The sequence below is a fragment of the Mustelus asterias genome, chromosome 25, assembly GCF_964213995.1.
Source record: "Mustelus asterias chromosome 25, sMusAst1.hap1.1, whole genome shotgun sequence".
Lineage (NCBI taxonomy): Eukaryota > Metazoa > Chordata > Chondrichthyes > Carcharhiniformes > Triakidae > Mustelus > Mustelus asterias.
In genome coordinates, this window is record NC_135825.1 from 21,823,370 (window position 1) to 21,844,804 (window position 21,435).

The 21,435-nt window shown below is 40.3% G+C and overlaps 1 protein-coding gene across 1 annotated transcript in view; it reads left to right on the forward strand.

Annotated features, from left to right (window-relative positions):
- The window catches only part of LOC144511735 (sushi, von Willebrand factor type A, EGF and pentraxin domain-containing protein 1-like), a 94,355-nt gene that overhangs the window by 44,650 nt on the left and 28,270 nt on the right, over window positions 1-21,435 (forward strand). The window contains exons 12-20 of the mRNA XM_078241960.1: window positions 1,668-1,764; window positions 2,503-2,576; window positions 4,589-4,685; window positions 5,291-5,364; window positions 10,435-10,531; window positions 11,138-11,211; window positions 17,772-17,868; window positions 18,236-18,309; window positions 21,090-21,186. Coding sequence (XP_078098086.1) covers window positions 1,668-1,764; window positions 2,503-2,576; window positions 4,589-4,685; window positions 5,291-5,364; window positions 10,435-10,531; window positions 11,138-11,211; window positions 17,772-17,868; window positions 18,236-18,309; window positions 21,090-21,186 — 781 coding nt within the window. The remainder of the gene's footprint in view (window positions 1-1,667; window positions 1,765-2,502; window positions 2,577-4,588; window positions 4,686-5,290; window positions 5,365-10,434; window positions 10,532-11,137; window positions 11,212-17,771; window positions 17,869-18,235; window positions 18,310-21,089; window positions 21,187-21,435) is intronic.

Sequence of the window (21,435 nt, forward strand, 5' to 3'; positions counted from 1 at the left end):
TTATTGCTATGATTCAGTATTACGCATTTAAGGAATATAATATGTGAAATGAAATCAATTGTTCTCCTTCCAGAATAATTTGATTTTCTGCCCATTGCAAATTGCAGTATTGGAGAAAACGGCTGTATTATGGTGGATGATGGAAAGTTTAGGCGGTGCTAATTTTAGTGGAAATTTGGCTGATGGGAAGTGTGAAGTTGGGACATGGGAGATCGAGAAGCTGGAATTGGAAGTTAAAGGAAAAAAGCAATCAATGTTAAAGATTGATACTTAAATGAGGCTCACGCTCCCTCCTGTTCCTCTTTCATTTTTGTTATTAATTCAAACCAGATCTGTGTTTGGACTTTTTGACCCATGGGACTTGGTTATGTGAATGCAGCTCATAAGAAATTGTTGCTTCAATTTGTGCTCATGCTCGGGTGCATGTAATAGATATTCATGAGGTGCCAAAAAAGATGGTGGAAGATTTTAGTGGGGTTGATGCTGAGTTAGAGCAGTTAATGGCATGGAAGTGGATATGGTCATTTCTTCACTTGTGAGTTTCAACAACCTGAAAATAATGGACAGCATTCTGGTAACCATTTTGATTTTGTTTTGGATCTTGAGCACTACTTTTCACTATCGCATGGACATGGATATCTAAATACCTTTGCTTAATCATGGCTCCTCCTCTCCTACTCTTCTGAAAGTAGCTGGATACTGAACAGTGGCTGGGATTTAATGGAGTCTGCTGGAGTGGACATGATGGTGGGGAGGTTGGGGACAGAAGAATGAGCAAGGAGGGCCAGAGTCGGGAAAACTTTTCTAATTCAGAGGTGGTGGGTGGAAGGACTGGAGTCAGGAATTTTACCTGCCAGTGGGGTGATGTTTATTGATCTCATTCGTGAGATACCTAAGAGTGATTATCCCTGAACCCACCAGAATTCAGAGATGGCTCAGTGATTTAAGGGGAGCCGCATGGTTCTTCTGTGTCTCCAAAAGACTCCCCAATAAACACTTGTGGGATTGCCTGCTGCCTTGGAGTTGGGGGGTCTCTTGTTGAGGAATCTGACATCAGGAAGGGGGGGCTGCAGAAATACAATGTGCTGCCCTTGCCACTGATTTCTTGGCAACATCCCTGTGATCAACAATCATCTGTGAAAAGGGATCCTTGGGTTTGTACATTACCAGCAGCAGCTACTGCTCTTGGTGCTGTTGCTGGCATGGAGAGCTGCTGGCCTCTGATTGGTCAGCAGATGTTGGGGGCAGGATGTCCAGACACCTGGAGCATTCTGATAGGGAAAGCCCAACGCTGGCCAAATTCACATCGGGCTCTTCCCATTGAAGTGACGTAGGGTTTCCACCAGTTCACCAACAGTTGGGGGAGCCCCATATTCTGCATTAAACCCCAGCTATTATGTTTTGGATTGCAAGTGATGATGGATGCTGTTCAATACAGGGACTAGTTACTCGTGTGAGGTATTGTGAGTAAAGAGAAAACCGGGCATTTATAATGCCATAATTCCGATAACTGAAATTCAAATTTAACGTGACCTGATATTCTGGGTAATTATGTAGTAGCATTTTATGTTTGTGATCAATATCTATGATAAACAATAAAAATATTGTTGGTGATTTTGGGTTTTTGTCTCATTTCTCCCTTTTTTCTTGTTTTATTTTCTGTATAGCAATAACCTGTGGAAATCCTGGGGCAATCGCGAATGGGTATTTTAAGGCACCAAATTGGACAGTTGGAAATAACGTTACTTTTTATTGTGACATTGGGTGAGTAGCCAGTGTATAAATCAGTGAATAATTTTGGTGAGGGATTATATTATGTTAATACTCTGAACAGGATTATTTCTGTTGATCACACTCAGTCCTCACAATGTGCAAGCTCTGAGTAGGGCTTCCATTTCAGTGTTCAACTAGTGAATTAAAACAAAATCTTTATATTAATCAAAGTGAGCGATGTTAGTGTGGAAATAGGAGTTTCATTGCAAAGACAGAAATGTTAAATGTGTTACTGATTTATCAGGTTAATTTGTTGGATCAACAGTGGACACAGGTGGCTGCTGTTTCGTTAAAATGTGTGAATTATATTAAAAGTGAGCTTTATGCATCAATTCTCCACCTGTGCTCTGAACTTTATCTGGAATCTGAACCAAACTTTTTTTAAGCAGCAACACAACAGTATCATTGAATCCATACAGTGCAGAATGAGGCCGTTCAGCCCAATGAGTCTGCACCAACTCTCTAAGAAAGCATCTCACCCAGGCCCAAACATGCGCCTATTCCCGTAACCCCATGCATTTACCCTGCTAATGCATGCTAAGCTACCGATTCTGGGACACTAAGGGGCAATTTAACATGGGTCAATCCATCTAACCTGCACATCTTGGACTGTGGGAGGAAACCGGAGCACCCGGAGGAAACCCACTTCTGGTTGGTCAACAAATTGTCACACATTTCCAATCAACCTTCCTGACTCTGTTAACAGGTCGTCTGTGTTTCTTTTTCTAGATACAACATTGTGGGCAGGGATTATCGGCAATGTACGGCTGAGGGTTGGGATGGCGAGGTTCCATCCTGTGAACGTAGGTTTACGTTTTCCTGTTTTGTAAAGTGACTAACTGGCTTTTTAGTGATAAATAATTGATCTATTCTCAATGAATTCTTATGTGATGTTGATCGACATACACAATTTCTTACCATTAGAATCTTTCAAAACTAGATTTTGGTTTTAAGATATGGAAATACATTTCATCACCCGGACGCTTCGTGTTGACCTTTAGTCTTTTTTTTAAAGATGGATCACAAGTTTGGGCTCGGAACAGACTTACCTTTTCCAATCAACCACCTGACCTTGAGGGGAAAGAGCTGTTTGTTTGGAATTGCAATCACTTTAATTGATGGTTAAAAAATAGGCAGAAACAAATGTTAAGTTTTGGAGCTGCTGTTTTTGAAATTAGTGTGTTTTGGGGAACACTCTGTGAAGGAAGGTGACCCAAACTCTCCCTCACTGCATTTCAATGAATTGCACCTGTGGTTATCAACCTGCAGCCAGAGAATCGTTATCAGAGTGTAACCTGTCTGCATTTGGAAACTTGAGCAACTGAGATGAGAAGAATTGTTCTATCACTCTATTCTCCTCAATGTTGAACTCCATTGGTGAGCACCTTCAGACATCCATCGGGTCCAGCAGCATGTGCATGTGCTTCTGTGTGCATGTGTGTATACAAATCAATCATTCTGAATTTATTGAAAGAAGATGAGTTCAATCTCTTTTATTCTGGGCGTAACAGCAGTGAAGGTAAATAATTGTCCACTTTGGTGGATGAATTAAACTTTTAAACTAAAACCCTGTGGCATAGCGGAGCTCGAGGAACTGCACACTCCTCCCATCCATGTCATAACACTGCAGCATTTTGCCATCTTTTGGCTTTGAGTTCCAACATCTCAGAATGGGAGGGAACAGTATTCAGTGCTCTGATACAACACTAAAGATGTGTGAATGTGTGAAATAATAAATGACCATTCTTCAATTTGTTCCTGCTCCCTCCAAAAGATTTTAATCTTCTTCACTGGCACCCATGGGAGCATTGGAACTTTGAGTTTTGGTGTGTCGTGAGAAGTTTAGGAGATTCCAATTTTAATGTCATTTTAGCTGACTGGAATTGGAAGTTTGGGCTTTGGGAAATCCTGGATTGGAAGCGGTGTGGCAGGTTAAATACAATCGCTGTGAATGATCCATACTTAAATCATGCTCAGACCAACTTTTCTTCCTCTTCCATTCTTGTTTGAAGATTCTACTGAATATGTGCCCCACTGAATTGGTTATTTTAGAGCAGCCAGTGGGAAATCATTGAACTAATTTATATGTGAGTGAAAGTAATAGAAAGTGATGAGGTGACAAAAAACATAGGGTGGGATGTTCCCGTTCTGCCCGCCAAGGGAATGAGGTGGGTGGGGTGGGGGGGGGGGGGGAAACGGTCGGGGGTGGGGGGGCGGAGATGGGGGGGAAGGCGGGGGGGGAATGACCATGCAAAGGTCCATTGACCTTCGATGGGATTTTCTGGTTTTGGGGCGAGCATGGCCGGAAAATCCCACCCATTGGGTGTATGATTTTTGTGGTGGTGCAGTGGGTAGAGCAGAAATAGGGAAGGAGTAATTTCTGAGATGGATCGAACTTTGAAGTCACTTCCAGCCCCGTTGAAACGATGAACTGTATTTAATTGATTATATTTTGTGCCTGAACATGGATAGCGAAATATTATTGCCCCTCCCTGGATTCTGGTCTCCTTCCATTAATTAAGTTGGTGAATACCTGACATTATGATTTTGATTGGCTGGTGAATATTGATGCTGTTGAGCGCAAAGTGTTTTTGAAAACAGCGAGATGTGTTGTGAGATATTGCAGATTGAGAAAATGTCTTGTATTTGTGTTGCTATAATTCAGAAAAATAAATTCTGATTTTAGGTAACTTGACATTGTGGACAATTTGGTTGAGGCTGTTCATCTTCATTTTGAATATTACAAAGAAAAACCTGTTGATTATTTTGGAGTTTTGTAACAATCCTATCTGTTCTTATTTTATTTTCTGTGCAGGGATAAACTGCGGTCAGCCAGGGGAGATTCTGAATGGATATTCTACTGCACCAAATCAGACAGTTGGAAATAAAGTTACTTTTTATTGTGACATTGGGTGAGTATTCAGTGTATAAATAGTTTGGTGAAAGATTGTAAAATGTTATTGTTGTTATTAATGTAATTTTGGATAGCCATCCCTCGCTCTTCGCATTTCTCATAACAGCACTGCATGTGAGGTCTGAATGAGGCTTCCGATTTAGTGTTGAATTGTATATTTAACAAAAAACCCTCTGGACTGATGAAGTCTAGGGATGATGCTGCTTGAATATTAATGCAACGATAGAAACTCTGAATGTGTCAGTGATGCCTGGACCCATGATCTGAGATCAACAACTCTTTATGTTTACTGGTTCCGCAAAATGCCATATGTATATAGAAAAAACAGCGCTAAGGTGAACTGGGTGCATCAATATTTCACCCGTGCACTGTACTTTATTTGGGCTCTCGCCAACACTATTTTTCGTCAACTGTACATCTCTGTTTCATTCCTTTGTTATTTTGCTAACCCAATCCCACCAACTCAATTTTTTAAACTTTATTGCGATATTGATAGATTTATTTCTTTCTGGACATTTAGAATTCTAACCTGGTCACCGCACTAACACTTCCTCAATTAACTTTCATGTTGCTCATGTAGGTGTTTTGTTTTTCTTTTTCTAGATACAAAATGGTGGGTCGCGATTATCTGCAATGTACAACTGAGGGTTGGGATGGTGAGGTTCCATCCTGTGAACGTAAGTTATGTTTCCCCATCTTGTGAAGGAACTGTCCAGCTTCTCTGTACCAAATGATTGAGCCACATTCAATGAATAGACGTGTAGTGTTGGTTCACATCCAAGTTCTATGGATATTGCTGTGGAAGTGGAAATGGTTGCTTCTTCACTTTGCAGTTCCCGCACCCTGTAAATACAGGACAGCTTTTCATTAGCCATTCTGATTATGTTTTGATTCTTGTACACTATTTTTCAGTAGCTGTGGATGTCTAAAATGCTTTGCTCCCTCACAACTCCTACTCTCCCACCATTCAGAAAGTAGGTACATTTTGCTGCGATTTAATGCAGAATGTCAGAGCGACATGATAGTGGGGATGGGTTGGGGAGAGATGAATAGGACAGGACACCCAGCATCAGGAAAACTATCTCCAATTAAACAGGGGGCAGGAAGGGCCTGCTGTGAGAATCCCACCTGCTGGTGGCAGGATTGGGCTTATTAAGGAGCCACATGGGAATATTTTTCCCTGAACCAACCAGAAGGTAGAGTTGACTCAGGGAGTTCAGGGAAGTCCAGTGCACAGCAAACAGCATCAGGTTTTCCTGCTGTCTCAGGTGGGGAGGGGGAGGGGGTGTGCTGCTGAAACTCTATGCCCAAGCCTTGCCACTGACCTCATAACCCCCATCCGGCCCCTATCATCTGTGTCCAGGGGTGCAGCAGGGATCCTCCTTAAATGGGCCTTCCTTCATTATCTCTGGCAGCCGTTACTACTATTGGTAGCTTTGATGGCAATTGAGAGTTGCAGACCTCTGATTGGTCAACAGCTGTCATTTGGAGGTTGGAATCATGGTGTTATGATTCCAATTGGTGTTACTTCTGGAATGGAATTCTGGCTCAAAAGATCATAACTTTTACTTTTCTTTAGAAAATGTGATGAACAGAGTCACATGGCGGCTAATTGCCTTTAGAAATGAGAAAAAATATTATGAAATATGGACATTTCCATGCTTTCACAAGTATGAAACTTCCATAAATAACTTTCCTAAATAACACCCCACTCTGAACCGAATGGCCAATAGCACTGAACCAATCTTCCGTGGATTTTTCTCACATTCCCCCAGTTGTTTGTCACATAAGCGTTCCCAAACTTCACTCCCAAAGGGGACACACTTGAAAATCCTCTTTCAAATAGTGCTTTCCATCAGCTGTTTGCATTAAAATCCCCTTCAGGTTTTCCAACTATCCTGTCAAGCAAAGCTTCCACTCCACTTTTAACAAAGAATCCAGGTTTTGTACCTCTTCTTTCAGGTTTCCTTTGTCTTAAATGCTTTGACACGAACTCAGTTACTCAGTACCCAACAGAATATTATCGCTTCAAACACTGAAAATAAGCACACAAAGCCTTACGATTGTCGCTTGGTTGTCGCCAACCTTATCACCTCTTCTCTTACCACGTCTGATTTTGACTTTCGTAAGCAGTATCCTGCTCTCAAGGCACTTCTTCTTTGACCCTTTAGCTTCAGGCTTCTTAGCAATTTCTCTTCATTGCTCTAGTTTCCTTAATTAGCTGTTCTTTAACTTTCATGCACCTGTTTTCTAAACCACTACTCCAGGCTATGGATTTTCTTCCAACAAAGCTGAGAGAGATCTCTATCCCTCAAAAACAACTGTCAATTAATTCAGTAAAACCTACACTCAAAATGTATTCCTACCCTAAAGTGTCCTTCGTGGCTACGCAATGACTTTTACTTCTGCCAACTTGTTTACTTTTCATGATGTAACCCTCTCGAAGCACAATCATAGCACCGTTTTATCTGAAATCAAAACACTCTAGTTGCAAACACCCTTGTCTAACCTGAATCTAACTGCAAGTTTACCCTTTCTTAGACAGCAATGCTAAATTAAACACACCTAAAACTAAGTTTTTTTTTAAGGTTTGATTTAAGTTTTTATTTATTATTGTCACAAGTAGGCTTACATTAACACTGCAATGAAGTTACTGTGAAAATCTCCTAGTTGCCACACTCCGGTGCCTGTTCGGCTACACTGAGGGAGAATTTGGCGTGGCTAATGCACCCAACCAACACGTCTTATTTCTAATATTTAGCAATATAAATATAGTTACCATAACGCTACCACTGTATTCCTGACAAAGTAAGGCCCAATGCTGACCAGTCAGGTGCGTGAGGGCACTGAAGTCACATTGCACCTTCCCCATGAAAGTGATGGAGAGTTTCCACCAGTTCTTCAACACGTGGGGGAACCCCCATGGCAGGTTATTTTGGATTGCTGGTGAAGATTGATGCTGTTGAATACAGAGACCAGTTGCTGTGAGCTTTTGTGAATTTAGTGAAAATCCTGCATTATTTATTACCATAATTCCATAAAATGAATTCCAAATTTAAGGTCAGCTTGATATTCTGGACAAATGTGTAGCAGCATTGTATATTTATGATAAATATCTGTAATTAGCAATGAAAAAAACTGTTGGTGATTTTGGGTTTTTATACCATTTCTACCTTTTCTTGTTTTATTTTCTGTATAGCAATAACCTGTGGAAATCCTGGGGCAATCGCGAATGGATATTTTAAGGCACCCAATTGGACAGTTGGAAATAATGTTACTTTTTATTGTGACATTGGGTGAGTAGCCAGTGTATAAATCACTGAATAATTTTGGTGAGGGATTATATTATTTTAATACTCTGAACAGGATTATTTTTGTTGATCACACTCAGTCCTCATAATGTGCAAGCTCTGAGTAGGGCTTCCATTTCAGTGTTCAACTAGTGAATTAAAACAAAATCTTTATATTAATCAAAGTGAGCGATTTTAGTGCTGAAATAGGAGTTTCATTGCAAAGATAGAAATGTTAAATGTGTTACTGATTTATCAGGTTAATTTGTTGGATCAACAGTGGACACAGCTGGCTGCTGTTTCGTTAAAATGCGTGAATTATATTAAAAGTGAGCTTAATGCATCAATTCTCCACCTGTGCTCTGTACTTTATCTGGAATCTGAATCAAACTTTTTTTAAGCAGCAACACAACAGTATCATTGATCCATACAGTGCAGAATGTGGCCGTTCAGCCCAATGAGTCTGCACCAACTCTCTAAGAAAGCATCTCACCCAGGCCCAAACATGCGCCTATTCCCGTAACCCCATGCATTTACCCTGCTAATGCATGCTAAGCTACCGATTCTGGGACACTAAGGGGCAATTTAACATGGGTCAATCCATCTAACCTGCACATCTTGGACTGTGGGAGGAAACCGGAGCACCCGGAGGAAACCCACTTCTGGTTGGTCAACAAATTGTCACACATTTCCAATCAACCTTCCTGACTCTGTTAACAGGTAGTCTGTGTTTCTTTTCCTAGATACAACATTGTGGGCAGGGATTATCGGCAATGTACAGCTGAGGGTTGGGATGGCGAGGTTCCATCCTGTGAACGTAGGTTTACGTTTTCCTGTTTTGTAAAGTGACTAACTGGCTTTTTAGTGACAAATAATTGATCTATTCTCAATGAATTCTTATGTGATGTTGATCGGCATACACAATTTCTTACCATTAGAATCTTTCAAAACTAGATTTTGGTTTTAAGATATGGAATTACATTTCATCACCCGGACGCTTCGTGTTGACCTTTCGTCTTTTTTTTAAAAGATGGGTCACAAGTTCACCTTTGGGCTCGGAACAGACTTACCTTTTCCAATCAGCCACCTGACCTTGAGGGGAAAGAGCTGTTTGTTTGGAATTGCAATCACTTTAATTGATGGTTAAAAAATAGACAGAAACGAATGTTAAGTTTTGGAGCTGCTGTTTTTGAAATTAGTGTGTTTTGGGGAACACTCTGTGAAGGATGGCTACCCAAACTCTCTCTCTCTGCATTTCAATGAATTGCACCTGTGGCTATCAACCTGCAGCCAGAGAATCGTTATCAGAGTGTAACCTGTCTGCATTTGGAAACTTGAGCGACTGAGATGAGAAGAATTGTTCTATCACTCTATTCTCCTCAATGTTGAACTCCATTGGTGAGCACCTCCAGACATCCATCGGGTCCAGCAGCGTGTGCATGTGCTTGTGTGTGCATGTGCTTGTGTGTGCATGTGCTTGTGTGTGCATGTGCTCGTGTGTGCATGTGCTCGTGTGTGCATGTGCTCGTGTGTGCATGTGCTCGTGTGTGCATGTGCTTGTGTGTGCATGTGCTTGTGTGTGCATGTGCATGTGTGTATACAAATCAATCATTCTGAATTTGTTGAAAGAAGATGAGTTCAATCCCTTTTATTCTGGGCGTAACAGCAGTGAAGGTAAATAATTTTCCATTTTGGTGGATGAATTAAACTTTTAAACTAAAACCCTGTGGCATAGAGGAGCCAGAGGAACTGCACACTCCTCCCATCCATGTCATAACACTGCAGCATTTTGACATCTTTTGGCTTTGAGTTCCAACATCTCAGGATGGGAGGGAACAGTATTCATTGCTCTGATACAACACTAAAGATTTAGAATGTGTGAAATGATAAATGACCATTCTTCAAATTGTTCCTGCTCCCTCCAAAAGATTTTAATCTTTTTGAGCATTGGAACTTTGAGTTTTGGTGTATGATTTTAGTGGTGGTGCGGTGGGTAGAGCAGACTCTATTGTGAAACAGGGAAGGAGTGATTTTTGAGGTGGATCGGACTTTGAAGTCACTTCCAGCCCCGTTGAAATGATGAACTGTATTTAGTTGATTATATTTTGTGCCTGTACATGGATAGCTAAATATTATTGCCCCTCCCTGGATTCTGGTCTCTTTCCATTAATTAAGTTGGTGAATACCTGACATTATGATTTTGATTGGCTGGTGAATATTGATGCTGTTGAGCGCAAAGTGTTTTTAAAAAAAGTGAGATGTGTTGTGAGATATTGCAGATTGAGAAAATGTCTTGCATTAATTGAGAAAAATAAATTCTGATTTTAGGTAACTTGACATTGTGGACAATTTGGTTGAGGCAATTCATCTTCATTTTAAATATTACAAAGAAAAACCTGTTGATTATTTTGGAGTTTTGTAACAATCCTATCTGTTCTTATTTTATTTTCTGTGCAGGGATAAACTGTGGTCAGCCAGGGGAGATTCTGAATGGATATTCTACTGCACCAAATCAGACAGTTGGAAATAAAGTTACTTTTTATTGTGACATTGGGTGAGTATTCAGTGTATAAATAGTCTGGTGAAAGATTGTAAGATGTTACTGTTGTTATTAATGTAGTTTTGGATAGCCATCTCTCGGTCTTTGCATTTCTCATAACAGCACTGCATGTGAGGTCTGAATGAAGCTTCCGATTTAGTGTTGAATTGTATATTTAACAAAAAACCCTCTGGACTGATGAAGTCTAGGGATGATGCTGCTTGAATATTAATGCAACGATAGAAACTCTGAATGTGTCAGTGATGCCTGGACCCATGATCTGAGATCAACAACTCTTGTATGTTTACTGGTTCCGCATAATGCCATATGTATATAGAAAAAACAGCGCTAAGGTGAACTGGGTGCATCAATATTTCACCCGTGCACTGTACTTTATTTGGGCTCTCGCCAACATTATTTTTCGTCAACAGTACATCTCTGTTTCATTCCTTTGTTATTCTGCTAACCCAATCCCACCAACTCAATTTTTTAAACTTTATTGCTATATTGATAGATTTATTTCTCTCTGGACCTCTAGAATTCTAACCTGGTCACCGCACTAACACTTCCTCAATTAACTTTCATGTTGCTCATGTAGGTGTTTTGTTTTTCTTTTTCTAGATACAAAATGGTGGGTCGCGATTATCTGCAATGTACAACTGAGGGTTGGGATGGTGAGGTGCCATCCTGTGAACGTAAGTTATGTTTCCCCGTCTTGTGAAGGAACTGTCCAGCTTCTCTGTACCAAATGATTGAGCCACATTCAATGAATAGACGTGTAGTGTTGGTTCACATCCGAGTTCTATGGATATTGCTGTGGAAGTGGAAATGGTTGCTTTTTCACTTTGCAGTTCCCGCACCCTGTAAATACAGGACAGCTTTTCATTAGCCATTCTAATTATCTTTTGATTCTTGTACACTATTTTTCAGTAGCTATGGATGTCTGAAATGCTTTGCTCCCTCACAACCCCTACTCTCCCACCATTCAGAAAGTAGGTACATTTTGCTGCGATTTAATGCAGAATGTCAGAGCGACATGATAGTGGGGATGGGTTGGGGAGAGATGAATAGGACAGGACACCCAGCATCAGGAAAACTATCTCCAATTAAACAGGGGGCAGGAAGGGCCTGCTGTGAGAATCCCACCTGCTGGTGGCAGGATTGGGCTTATTAAGGTGCCACATGGGAATATTTTTCCCTGAACCAACCAGAAGGTAGAGTTGACTCAGGGAGTTCAGGGAAGTCCAGTGCACAGCAAACAGCATCAGGTTTTCCTGCTGTCTCGGAGGGGGAGGGGAGTGTGCTGCTGAAACTCTATGCCCAAGCCTTGCCACTGACCTCATAACCCCCATCCGGCCCCTATCATCTGTGTCCAGGGGTGCTGCAGGGATCCTCCTTAAATGGGCCTTCCTTCATTATCTCTGGCAGCCGCTACTACTATTGGTAGCTTTGATGGCAATTGAGAGTTGCAGACCTCTGATTGGTCAACAGCTGTGATTTGGAGGTTGGAATCATTGTGTTATGATTCCAGTTGGTGTTACTTCTGGAATGGAATTCTGGCTCAAAAGATCATAACTTTTACTTTTCTTTAGAAAATGTGAGGAACAGAGTCACAGGGCAGCTAACAGCTTTTAGAGATGAGAAAAAATATTATGAAATATGGACATATCCATACTTTCATAAGTATGAAACTTCCATAAATAACTTTCATAAATAACACCCCACTCTGAACCGAATGGCCAATAGCACTGAACCAATCTTCCGTGGATTTTTCTCACATTCCCCCAGTTGTTTGTCACATAAGCGTTCCCAAACTTCACTCCCACAGGGGACACACTTGAAAATCCTCTTTCAAATAGTGCTTTCCATCAGCTGTTTGCATTAAAATCCCCTTCAGGTTTTCCAACTATCCTGTCAAGCAAAGCTTCCACTCCACTTTTAACAAAGAATCCAGGTTTTGTACCTCTTCTTTCAGATTTCCTTTGTCTTAAATGCTTTGACACAAACTCAGTTACTCAATACCCAACAGAATATTATTGCTTCAAACACTGAAAATAAGCACACAAAACCTTACGATTGTCGCTTGGTTGTCGCCAAGCTTATCACCTCTTCACAAGGTCTGATTTTGACTTTCGTAAGCAGTATCTTGCTCTCAAGGCACTTCTTCTTTGATCCTTTAGCTTCAGACTTCTTAGCAATTTCTCTTCATTGCTCTAGTTTCCTTAATTAGCTGTTCTTTAACTTTCATGCACCTGTTTTCTAAACCACTACGCCAGGGTATGGATTTTCTTCCAACAAAGCTGAGAGAGATCTCTATCCCTCAAAAACAACTGTCAATGAATTCAGTTAAACCTACACTCAAAAAGTATTCCTACCCTAAAGTTGTCCTTCGTGGCTGAGCAACGACTTTTACTTCTGCCAACTTGTTTACTTTTCATGACGTAACCCTCCCTAAGCACAATCATAGCACAGTTTGATCTGAAATCAAAACACCCTAGTTGCAAACACGCTTGTCTAACCTGAATCTAACTCCAAGTTTACCCTTTCTTAGCCAGCAATGCGAAGTTAAACACACTTAAAACTAAGTTTTTTTTTAAGGTTTGATTTAAGTTTTTATTTATTATTGTCACAAGTAGGCTTACATTAACACTGCAATGAAGTTACTGTGAAAATCCCCCAGTTGACACACTCCGGTGCCTGTTCGGCTACACTGAGGGAGAATTTGGCGTGGCCAATGCACCTTACCAACACGTCTTATTTCTAATATTTATCAATATAAATATAGTTACCATAACGCTACCACTGTATACCTGACAAAGTAAGGCCCAATATTGACCAGTCAGGTGCGTGAGGGCACTGAAATCACATTGCACCTTCCCCATGAAAGTGATGGAGAGTTTCCACCAGTTCTTCAACACGTGGGGGAACCCTGATGGCAGGTTATTTTGGATTGCTGGTGAAGATTGATGCTGTTGAATACAGAGACCCGTTGCTGTGAGCATTTGTGAATTTAGTGGAAATCCTGCATTATTTATTACCATAATTCCATAAAATGAATTCCAAATTTCATGTCACCTTGATATTCTGGACAAATGTGTCGCAGCATTTTATATTTGTGATAAATATCTGTAATTAGCAATGAAAAAAACTGTTGGTGATTTTGGGTTTTTGTCCCATTTCTACCTTTTCTTGTTTTATTTTCTGTATAGCAATAACCTGTGGAAATCCTGGGGCAATCGCGAATGGATATTTTAAGGCACCCAATTGGACAGTTGGAAATAATGTTACTTTTTATTGTGACATTGGGTGAGTAGACAGTGTACAAATCACTGAATTATTTTAGTGAGGGATGATATTATTTTAATACTCTGAATAGGGTGTAGACCACAATCAGTCCTGACAACATGCAAGCTCTGAGTGAGGCCTCCATTTCAGTGTTCAACTAGTGAATTAAAACAAAATCTTTACATTAATCAAGGTGTGCGATGTTAGTGCTGAAATAGGAATATTAATGCAAAGATAGAAATGTTAAATGTGTTATCGATTATCAGGTTCATTTATTGGAACAACACCGGACATTGGTGGCTGCTGTTTTGTTAAAATGCGTGATTTATATTAAAAGTAAGCTTTATGCATCAATTCTCCATCTGTGCTCTGTATTTGATCTGGAATCAGCAATACAACAGTATCATTGAATCCATCCAGTGCAGAATGAGGTCATTCAGCCCGTCGAGTCTACACTGACTCTCCAACAAAACATCAGACCCAGGCACACCACGTGCCTGATTCCTGTAGTCCCATATTTTTACCCTGCTAATCCCCCTAACCTACCCATCTTGGGACACTAAGGGGAAATTTAACATGGCTAATCCACCTAACCTGCACATATTTGGACAGTGGGCGGACACATGTAAATTCATGCAAACACAAGGAGAACGTGCAAACTCCACACGGACAGTTACCCAAGGCTGGAATTGAACCTGGGTCCCTGGCGCTGTGAGACAGCAGTGCTAACCACTGTGCCACCCTAGTTTTTGATTTGTATTTCATTGCTCTACTAATTTTGTTCCATGTCTGTTATTTTGTACCATAGCTTGTTTACAGTGCAATAGATTTTCTCTCTATCAAACTTAGAATTCCTACCTGCCCAGAAGGAAAAGAAAATTTGTACCAAACTTCTTATTTCCCTGGTGTTGTATTGTAAAGTTTACTAGCCCAGTTCAGACTAGTATCCTTATCTCCCCATTTCTGGGTGGTCAACAAAATGTAACACTTTTCCAATCAATCTTCCTGACTAAGAGGTGGTTTGTGTTTCTTTTTCTAGATACAACATTGTGGGCGGGAATTATCGGCAATGTACAGCTGAGGGTTGGGATGGCGAGGTTCCATCCTGTGAACGTAGGTTTATGTTTCCCTGTTTTGTAAAGTGACAAAATTGCCTTTTACTGATAAATGATTGATACATTTCCAATGAATTGTTAATGATTTTTTGGATTCAGATCCAACATTACTCCCTACGGTATTTTGACATTTTCTAGCTTTGAGTTCCAACTGCTTGAAATGGGAGGAAACAGTAATTTGATGGTTTAATTCAACATTGCATGTTAAAGATTTAGAATGTGTGAAATAAGAGATTGTCATTCGTCAAATCAATCCTGCTTCCTCCAGAAGATTTGAATCTTCTGCACCAGCACCAACAATAGTGTTGAAATAAGGAGCCGATGTGTAATGGGAAGTTTAGGAGGTGCTAATTTTAATAATTTTAGTTGACAGTTTGGGCCATGGGAGATTGAGGAGGTGTGAGTGGTGTTGCAAGTAAAGTTAAAGTGCAATCGATGCGAATGATCCACCGTTAAATCATACTTGTACTACCTTTTCTCCCTCTTGCACTCTCATTTAAAGACCCTACTGTGTCTGCACCTCATTGAATTGCTTGTTTCAGTGCACCTAATAGGAAATTGCTGCATTAGTTTACAGTTGAGTGTAGGTCATAGATATTGCTGAGGTGACAAGAACATGGTGGAGGATTTTAGTGGCTGGATTGCTGCGGTAGAGCAGATAATGACAAGGAAACAGAAAAAAGTGATCTTTGCGATGGATAAAAGACTTTTTTTTTCAATTCCAACAGCCTTGACAAGATGGACTATATTTAATTAACCATTTTAATTCTATTTTGTACCTGTACACTGACACCTAAATGCCTTTTGTCTAGAAGTCTCTTGTGGGAGTGGTATGCAGGTCCCCACTTTTAACTACATGGCAGGACAGAGAATAAACAAAGAGATAATTGGAGCTTGTTAGAAAGATATGGCCTGTGGTAACTCGGCATTGTGAGAATTTGGTTCTGGTTATTCATCTTCATGTTAAATATTGTAAAGTAAAACCTGCTAGAGATTCTGGAGTTTTGTAACAATCCTATCTCTTATTTTATTTTCCGTGCAGCAATAAACTGTGGTCACCCAGGGGAGATTCCGAATGGGTATTATACTACACAAAATAGAACGATTGGAAATAAAGTTACTTTTTATTGTGACATTGGGTGAGTATTCACAGTATAAATTAATAAATAATTTTGGTGAAGGACTAGATTATTTTATTGTTGCGATTTAGATATTTTCAGATGGCCATCTCTCATGTTTCTAATTTCTGATAACAGTTCTACATGTGAGCTCTGAATGAGAATTCCCATTTAGTGTTGAATTGGAAAAAATCTTTGTACTGGTCAAGGTGAGAATTGTTAGTGCTTGGATTGGAAAATCAATGCAGAGCTGAAAATGCTGAATGTGTTAATGATGCACAGACCCATAACCTGAGATCAACACTGGCTTTGTGTCTGCTGGTTCCTCAGAATGATTAAACTGTATTGAGAATCAGTTTGAAGGTGAACTGGGTGTGCAGCAATATTTCTCCTGTGTAATGTACTTTATGCAGGGTCTCATGCTACTAATTTATTTTGCAACAACGCAACTATATTTGATTCCTTCATTAATCTGCTAACCTAGTCCCATCCTTTCTATTTTGTAAAATTTATTACTAATATGATAAATTTATTTCTCTATTGACATTTGGAATTCTATCCTGGTCAGCACACTAACACTTTCCCAATTAACTTGCAGGTTACTAATACAGGTGGCTTGTTTTTCTTTTTCTAGATACAAAATGGTGGGTAGAGGTTATCTGCAGTGTACAACTGAGGGATGGGATGGTGAGGTTCCATCTTGTGAACGTAAGTTATATTTCCCTGTTTTATAAGGTGACTTATTTGCTTTTCTTCACCCAATGATTGAGCTACCAGCAATGATTTGTTTTGTAGTTTTGGTTCAGACCCAAATTTTCTTCCCTCCTGTATTTTGACATCTTCTAGCTAGGAATTTCAATTTCTTGAAATAGGAATCGTCAAATCCGCCCTGCTTCTTACAGAAGAGTTTAATCTTCTACCTCAGCACCAATAATAGTGTTGGAGGAAGGAGCTGAGTTTTGGTGGGTGATGGGATGTTTTGGTGAGCTTGAGTTTCCAGGCAGCGATAGTTTGTCCCATTGGAGATCCAGGAAGAAGTGGAAAATAAAGGAACTGTGCAGTGGATGTTAATGATCCATACTCCCTTCTCTTCCTCTTCCCTTCTCCTCTAAAGATTCTACTTTGCCTGTGTCCCACTGAGTTCATTCTGCCCGTGTAGCTCGTACATAATCATTGCATTAATTTACACTTGCGTGAAAGTAACAGATATTGATGAGGTGACAACAACATTGTGGAAGGCTTTAGTGGCTGAGGAAGGCCAGATAATGCCCTGGCAGGGTAAATACATGATGTTTGTGCTGGATAAGGATCTTTGAAGACACTTGTCCATTTTGAGTTCCAACATCCTTGAAATAATGGACAACATTGAATTCAGAATCTTGATTATAATTTGTCTCTTTGCACTAGTTTTCAGTTTGCAATCAAAGCTAATTATCTCTACTCCTCCATGGCTCCTAGTCTGTCACCATTTAGTAAGTTGGTGAAGATTGATGCAGAACAATACAGAGAGCAGTTGGAGACAGAGGGGGAACTGTTGTTGTGAAGTATTGGGGACTGTTTAAAAAAAAAAATTATGTTCTAGAATTTTGATAAATGAATTTCACCATTGGGCTGATCTGATAATGAAGACAGTTATGTTGTATCTTTTCATCTTCATGTGAAACACTGTGAAAAACGCTTGGAGAATTTGGCATTTTGTCACAATTCCAACTCTTCTCATTTGATTTTTTTGTGTAGCAATAACGTGTGGTAACCCTGGAGAGATTCTGAATGGATATTATAAGGCACCAAATAAAACAGTTGGAAACAGAGTAACTTTCTATTGTGACTTTGGGTGAGTATTCAATATAAAAATTAATGAATAATTTTGATGAAGGACTATATTATTTCAATGTTGTGAATAAGACAATCTATCTCTCATTCCGCACATTTCTAATGACATTTCTCCATGTGAGCTTAACTGATCCTTATTCCTTTGTTGTTCTGCTAACTTTCGTTTCACAAAGGGATGTAGCTAGATTGAGTGACTGGACATTGACTTTACAAATGGAGTTTAATTTGGGATAATGTTTGAATTATGATTGTTTGTGTCTTTTAGCGATATGTCTTTGGTAGTTTATCAGATATCCTTGGAGGCTTGACAGATTTTTCCACTAATGGATCATCGGATGACTGATGGTGTCTTGTTTTTCTTTCTCTAGACACAAAATGCTGGGTAGAGACTATCGGGAATGTACAGCTGATGGTTGGAATGGTGAGGTTCCATCCTGCAAACGTAAGTTAAATTTCGCTCCTTTGAAAAGTGTTGAACTTACCTCCTTTGCCAGATAAGAACATAAGAAATAGGAGCAGGAGTAGGCCATCTAGCCCCTCGAGCTTGCCTCACCATTCAATAAGATCATGGCTGATCTGAAGTGGATCAGTTCCACTTACCCGCCTGATCCCCATAACCCCTAATTCCCTTACCGATCAGGAATCCATCTATCCGTGATTTAAACATATTCAACGAGGTAGCCTCCACCACTTCAGTGGGCAGAGAATTCCAGAGATTCACCACCCTCTGAGAGAAGAAGTTCCTCCTCAACTCTGTCCTAAACTGACCCCCCTTTATTTTGAGGCTGTGCCCTCTAGTTCTAGTTTCCTTTCTAAGTGGAAAGAATCTCTCCACCTCTACCCTATCCAGCCCCTTCATTATCTTATAGGTCTCTATAAGATCCCCCCTCAGCCTTCTAAATCCCAACGAATACAAACCCAATCTGCTCAGTCTCTCCTCATAATCAACACCCCTCATCTCTGGTATCAACCTGGTGAACCTTCTCTGCACTCCCTCCAAGGCCAATATATCCTTCCGCAAATAAGGGGACCAATACTGCACACAGTATTCCAGCTGCAGCCTCACCAATGCCCTGTACAGCTGCAGCAAGACATCTCTGCTTTTATATTCTATCCCCCTTGCGATATAGGCCAACATCCCATTTGCTTTCTTGATCACCTGTTGCACCTGCAGACTGGGTTTTTGCGTCTCATGCACAAGGACCCCCAGGTCCCTTTGCACAGTAGCATGTTGTAATTTTTTTCCATTTAGATAATAATCCAATTTGCTATTATTTCCTCCAAAGTGAATAACCTCACATTTGTCAACGTTATACTCCATCTGCCAGATCCTCGCCCACTCACTCAGCCTGTCCAAATCTCTCTGCAGACCTTCTACGCCCTCCATCCGATTCACTTTTCCACTTATCTTTGTGTTGTCTGCAAACTTTGTTACCCTACACTCAGTCCCCTCCTCCAGATCGTCTATATAAATGGTAAGTAGTTGAGGCCCCAGTACTGATCCCTGCGGCACTATCATAGTGTCCTTTTCGTTGTATTGTCTTGGAGATTTGATTCACCTCCACGCTTTCTTTCCTGCAGCATTTTGACGTTCCCTAGCTTGGAGTTCTGCCTTCATGGGATGAGGGAGGAAACAGTCATTCAAAGCTTTGATTCAACATTGCATAGTAAAGGAAAATAATTTATGAAATGGGAAATGGTCATTCACCAAGTCACTCCTGTTTGTTAGAGAAGACTTTAATCTTTTGCCCAACTACAAGTGTTGGTGTTGAAGCAAGGAGCTGAGTTTTGATGGGTAATTGGCAGTTTAGGAGGTGTTGACAGGAAATTGTAGCTTTGACCATGAGTCACCAAGGAAATGAAAGTGACAGGAAAAGGAAAAGTTAAAGTGAGATTAATGATCCATAATTAAATCTTGCTCATACTCCCCTCACTTCCTTTCCATTCTCATTTTATGCTCCAACAAGGACTGTATTTGCGCCCGACTGAATGAGCTGTGTTAGTGCAGCACATGTTGCATTAATTTGCTGATCAAGCTGCAGTGAAATAAATAGTTTTAGAGGAGGTGAAAAAACATGGAGAAAGACTTTATTGTTTGTTGTGCTGAGATAAAGCAGATAATACTTTGGAAGCAGAAATAAACGGTCTTTGTGATTTATTAGAAATGTGGAATCATTCCTTCATTTTCCAACTCCTTCTACTTCAGTTCTGCAGGATCTGTCTGAATGGGTTCTCAGTTGGCTTATAAATCCAATGTACAATCTGCAGTTCTGCCAGATGTGGGGCAGGTGGTCCTTGGAGGGAATGAGTTCTTGAGAGATTTGTGTGCTCTCTCTGACGCCTCAACCCGGCCTCTGTCTCTCTCAATGTTTAGGAGGTGTTGACAGGAAATTGTCGTTTTGACCATGAGTCACCAAGGAAGTGAAAGTGACAGGAAGAGGAAAAGTTAAAGTGAAATTCATGATCCATAATTAAATCTTGCTCATACTCCCCTCACTTCCTTTCCATTCTCATTTTATGCTCCAACAAGGACTGTATTTGCGCCCCACTGAATGAGCTGTGTTAGTGCAGCACATGTTGCGTTGCATTAATTTATCAACAGATAACCACTCCATCTGACGAAGGAGCAGCACGCTCCGAAAGCTTATGGTATTTGCTACCAAATAAACCTGTTGGACTTTAACCTGGTGTTGTGAGACTTCTTACTGTGCTTACCCCAGTCCAACGCTGGCATCTCCACATCATGTCTCTCAATGTTGTCAGTGTGTCCCTGAATGAACCTTCCTCATTCTGATTGGTAACAGACCAGGGACATCCGTATCTCTGTTGGTGTGTTGACTTCTTCAGGGATGCTTTGAGGCCATTCCTAAAGAATTTCTGTATTCCTCCTGGGAGTCTCTTTGCCACGACAGCATTCTGAGTAGAGTAGTTGCTTCAAGAGTCTGGTATCAGGCGCACAAATCACATGTCCTTGACAGCAGATTTGGGTTTGTGTGTTTAGCACCTCGATGGTGGGCAAGTTCTAACTCCCTCGCAATAGAGGACCACATTCTATTAACCATTTTGTCACTTGGATTCTAAAATTAAGCTAACTTGATATTCTCTGCAATTGTTCATAGCTTATTAGCTTCATGTTAAAGACTTGACTTCCAGTGAGAGAACTATTGGAGATTGTGGAGTTTTGTAACATTTCTACTTTTCCTGTTTTTATTTTCTGTGTAGCATTAAACTGTAGTGATCCTGGGAAGATTCTGAATGGATATTATATCGCACCAAATAAGACATTTGGAAATAAAGTTACCTTTTATTGTGACAGTGGGTGAGTATTCACCATGTGAACTATTGACTTATTTTGATGAAAGACTGCCATTCTTAATGTTTCATCACAAGACAATGTGAGATAGCCATCTCTTGTTCTTCATATTTCTGATTACAGCTCTCAGTGTGAACTCTGGATGAGGCTTCCAATTCAATATTGAACTGACAATTATTAAAAAGTCTTTATCATGGTCAGGGATGTTAATGTTGGATTTGGAATATTAATGAAAAAGTGGAAATGTTAAATGTG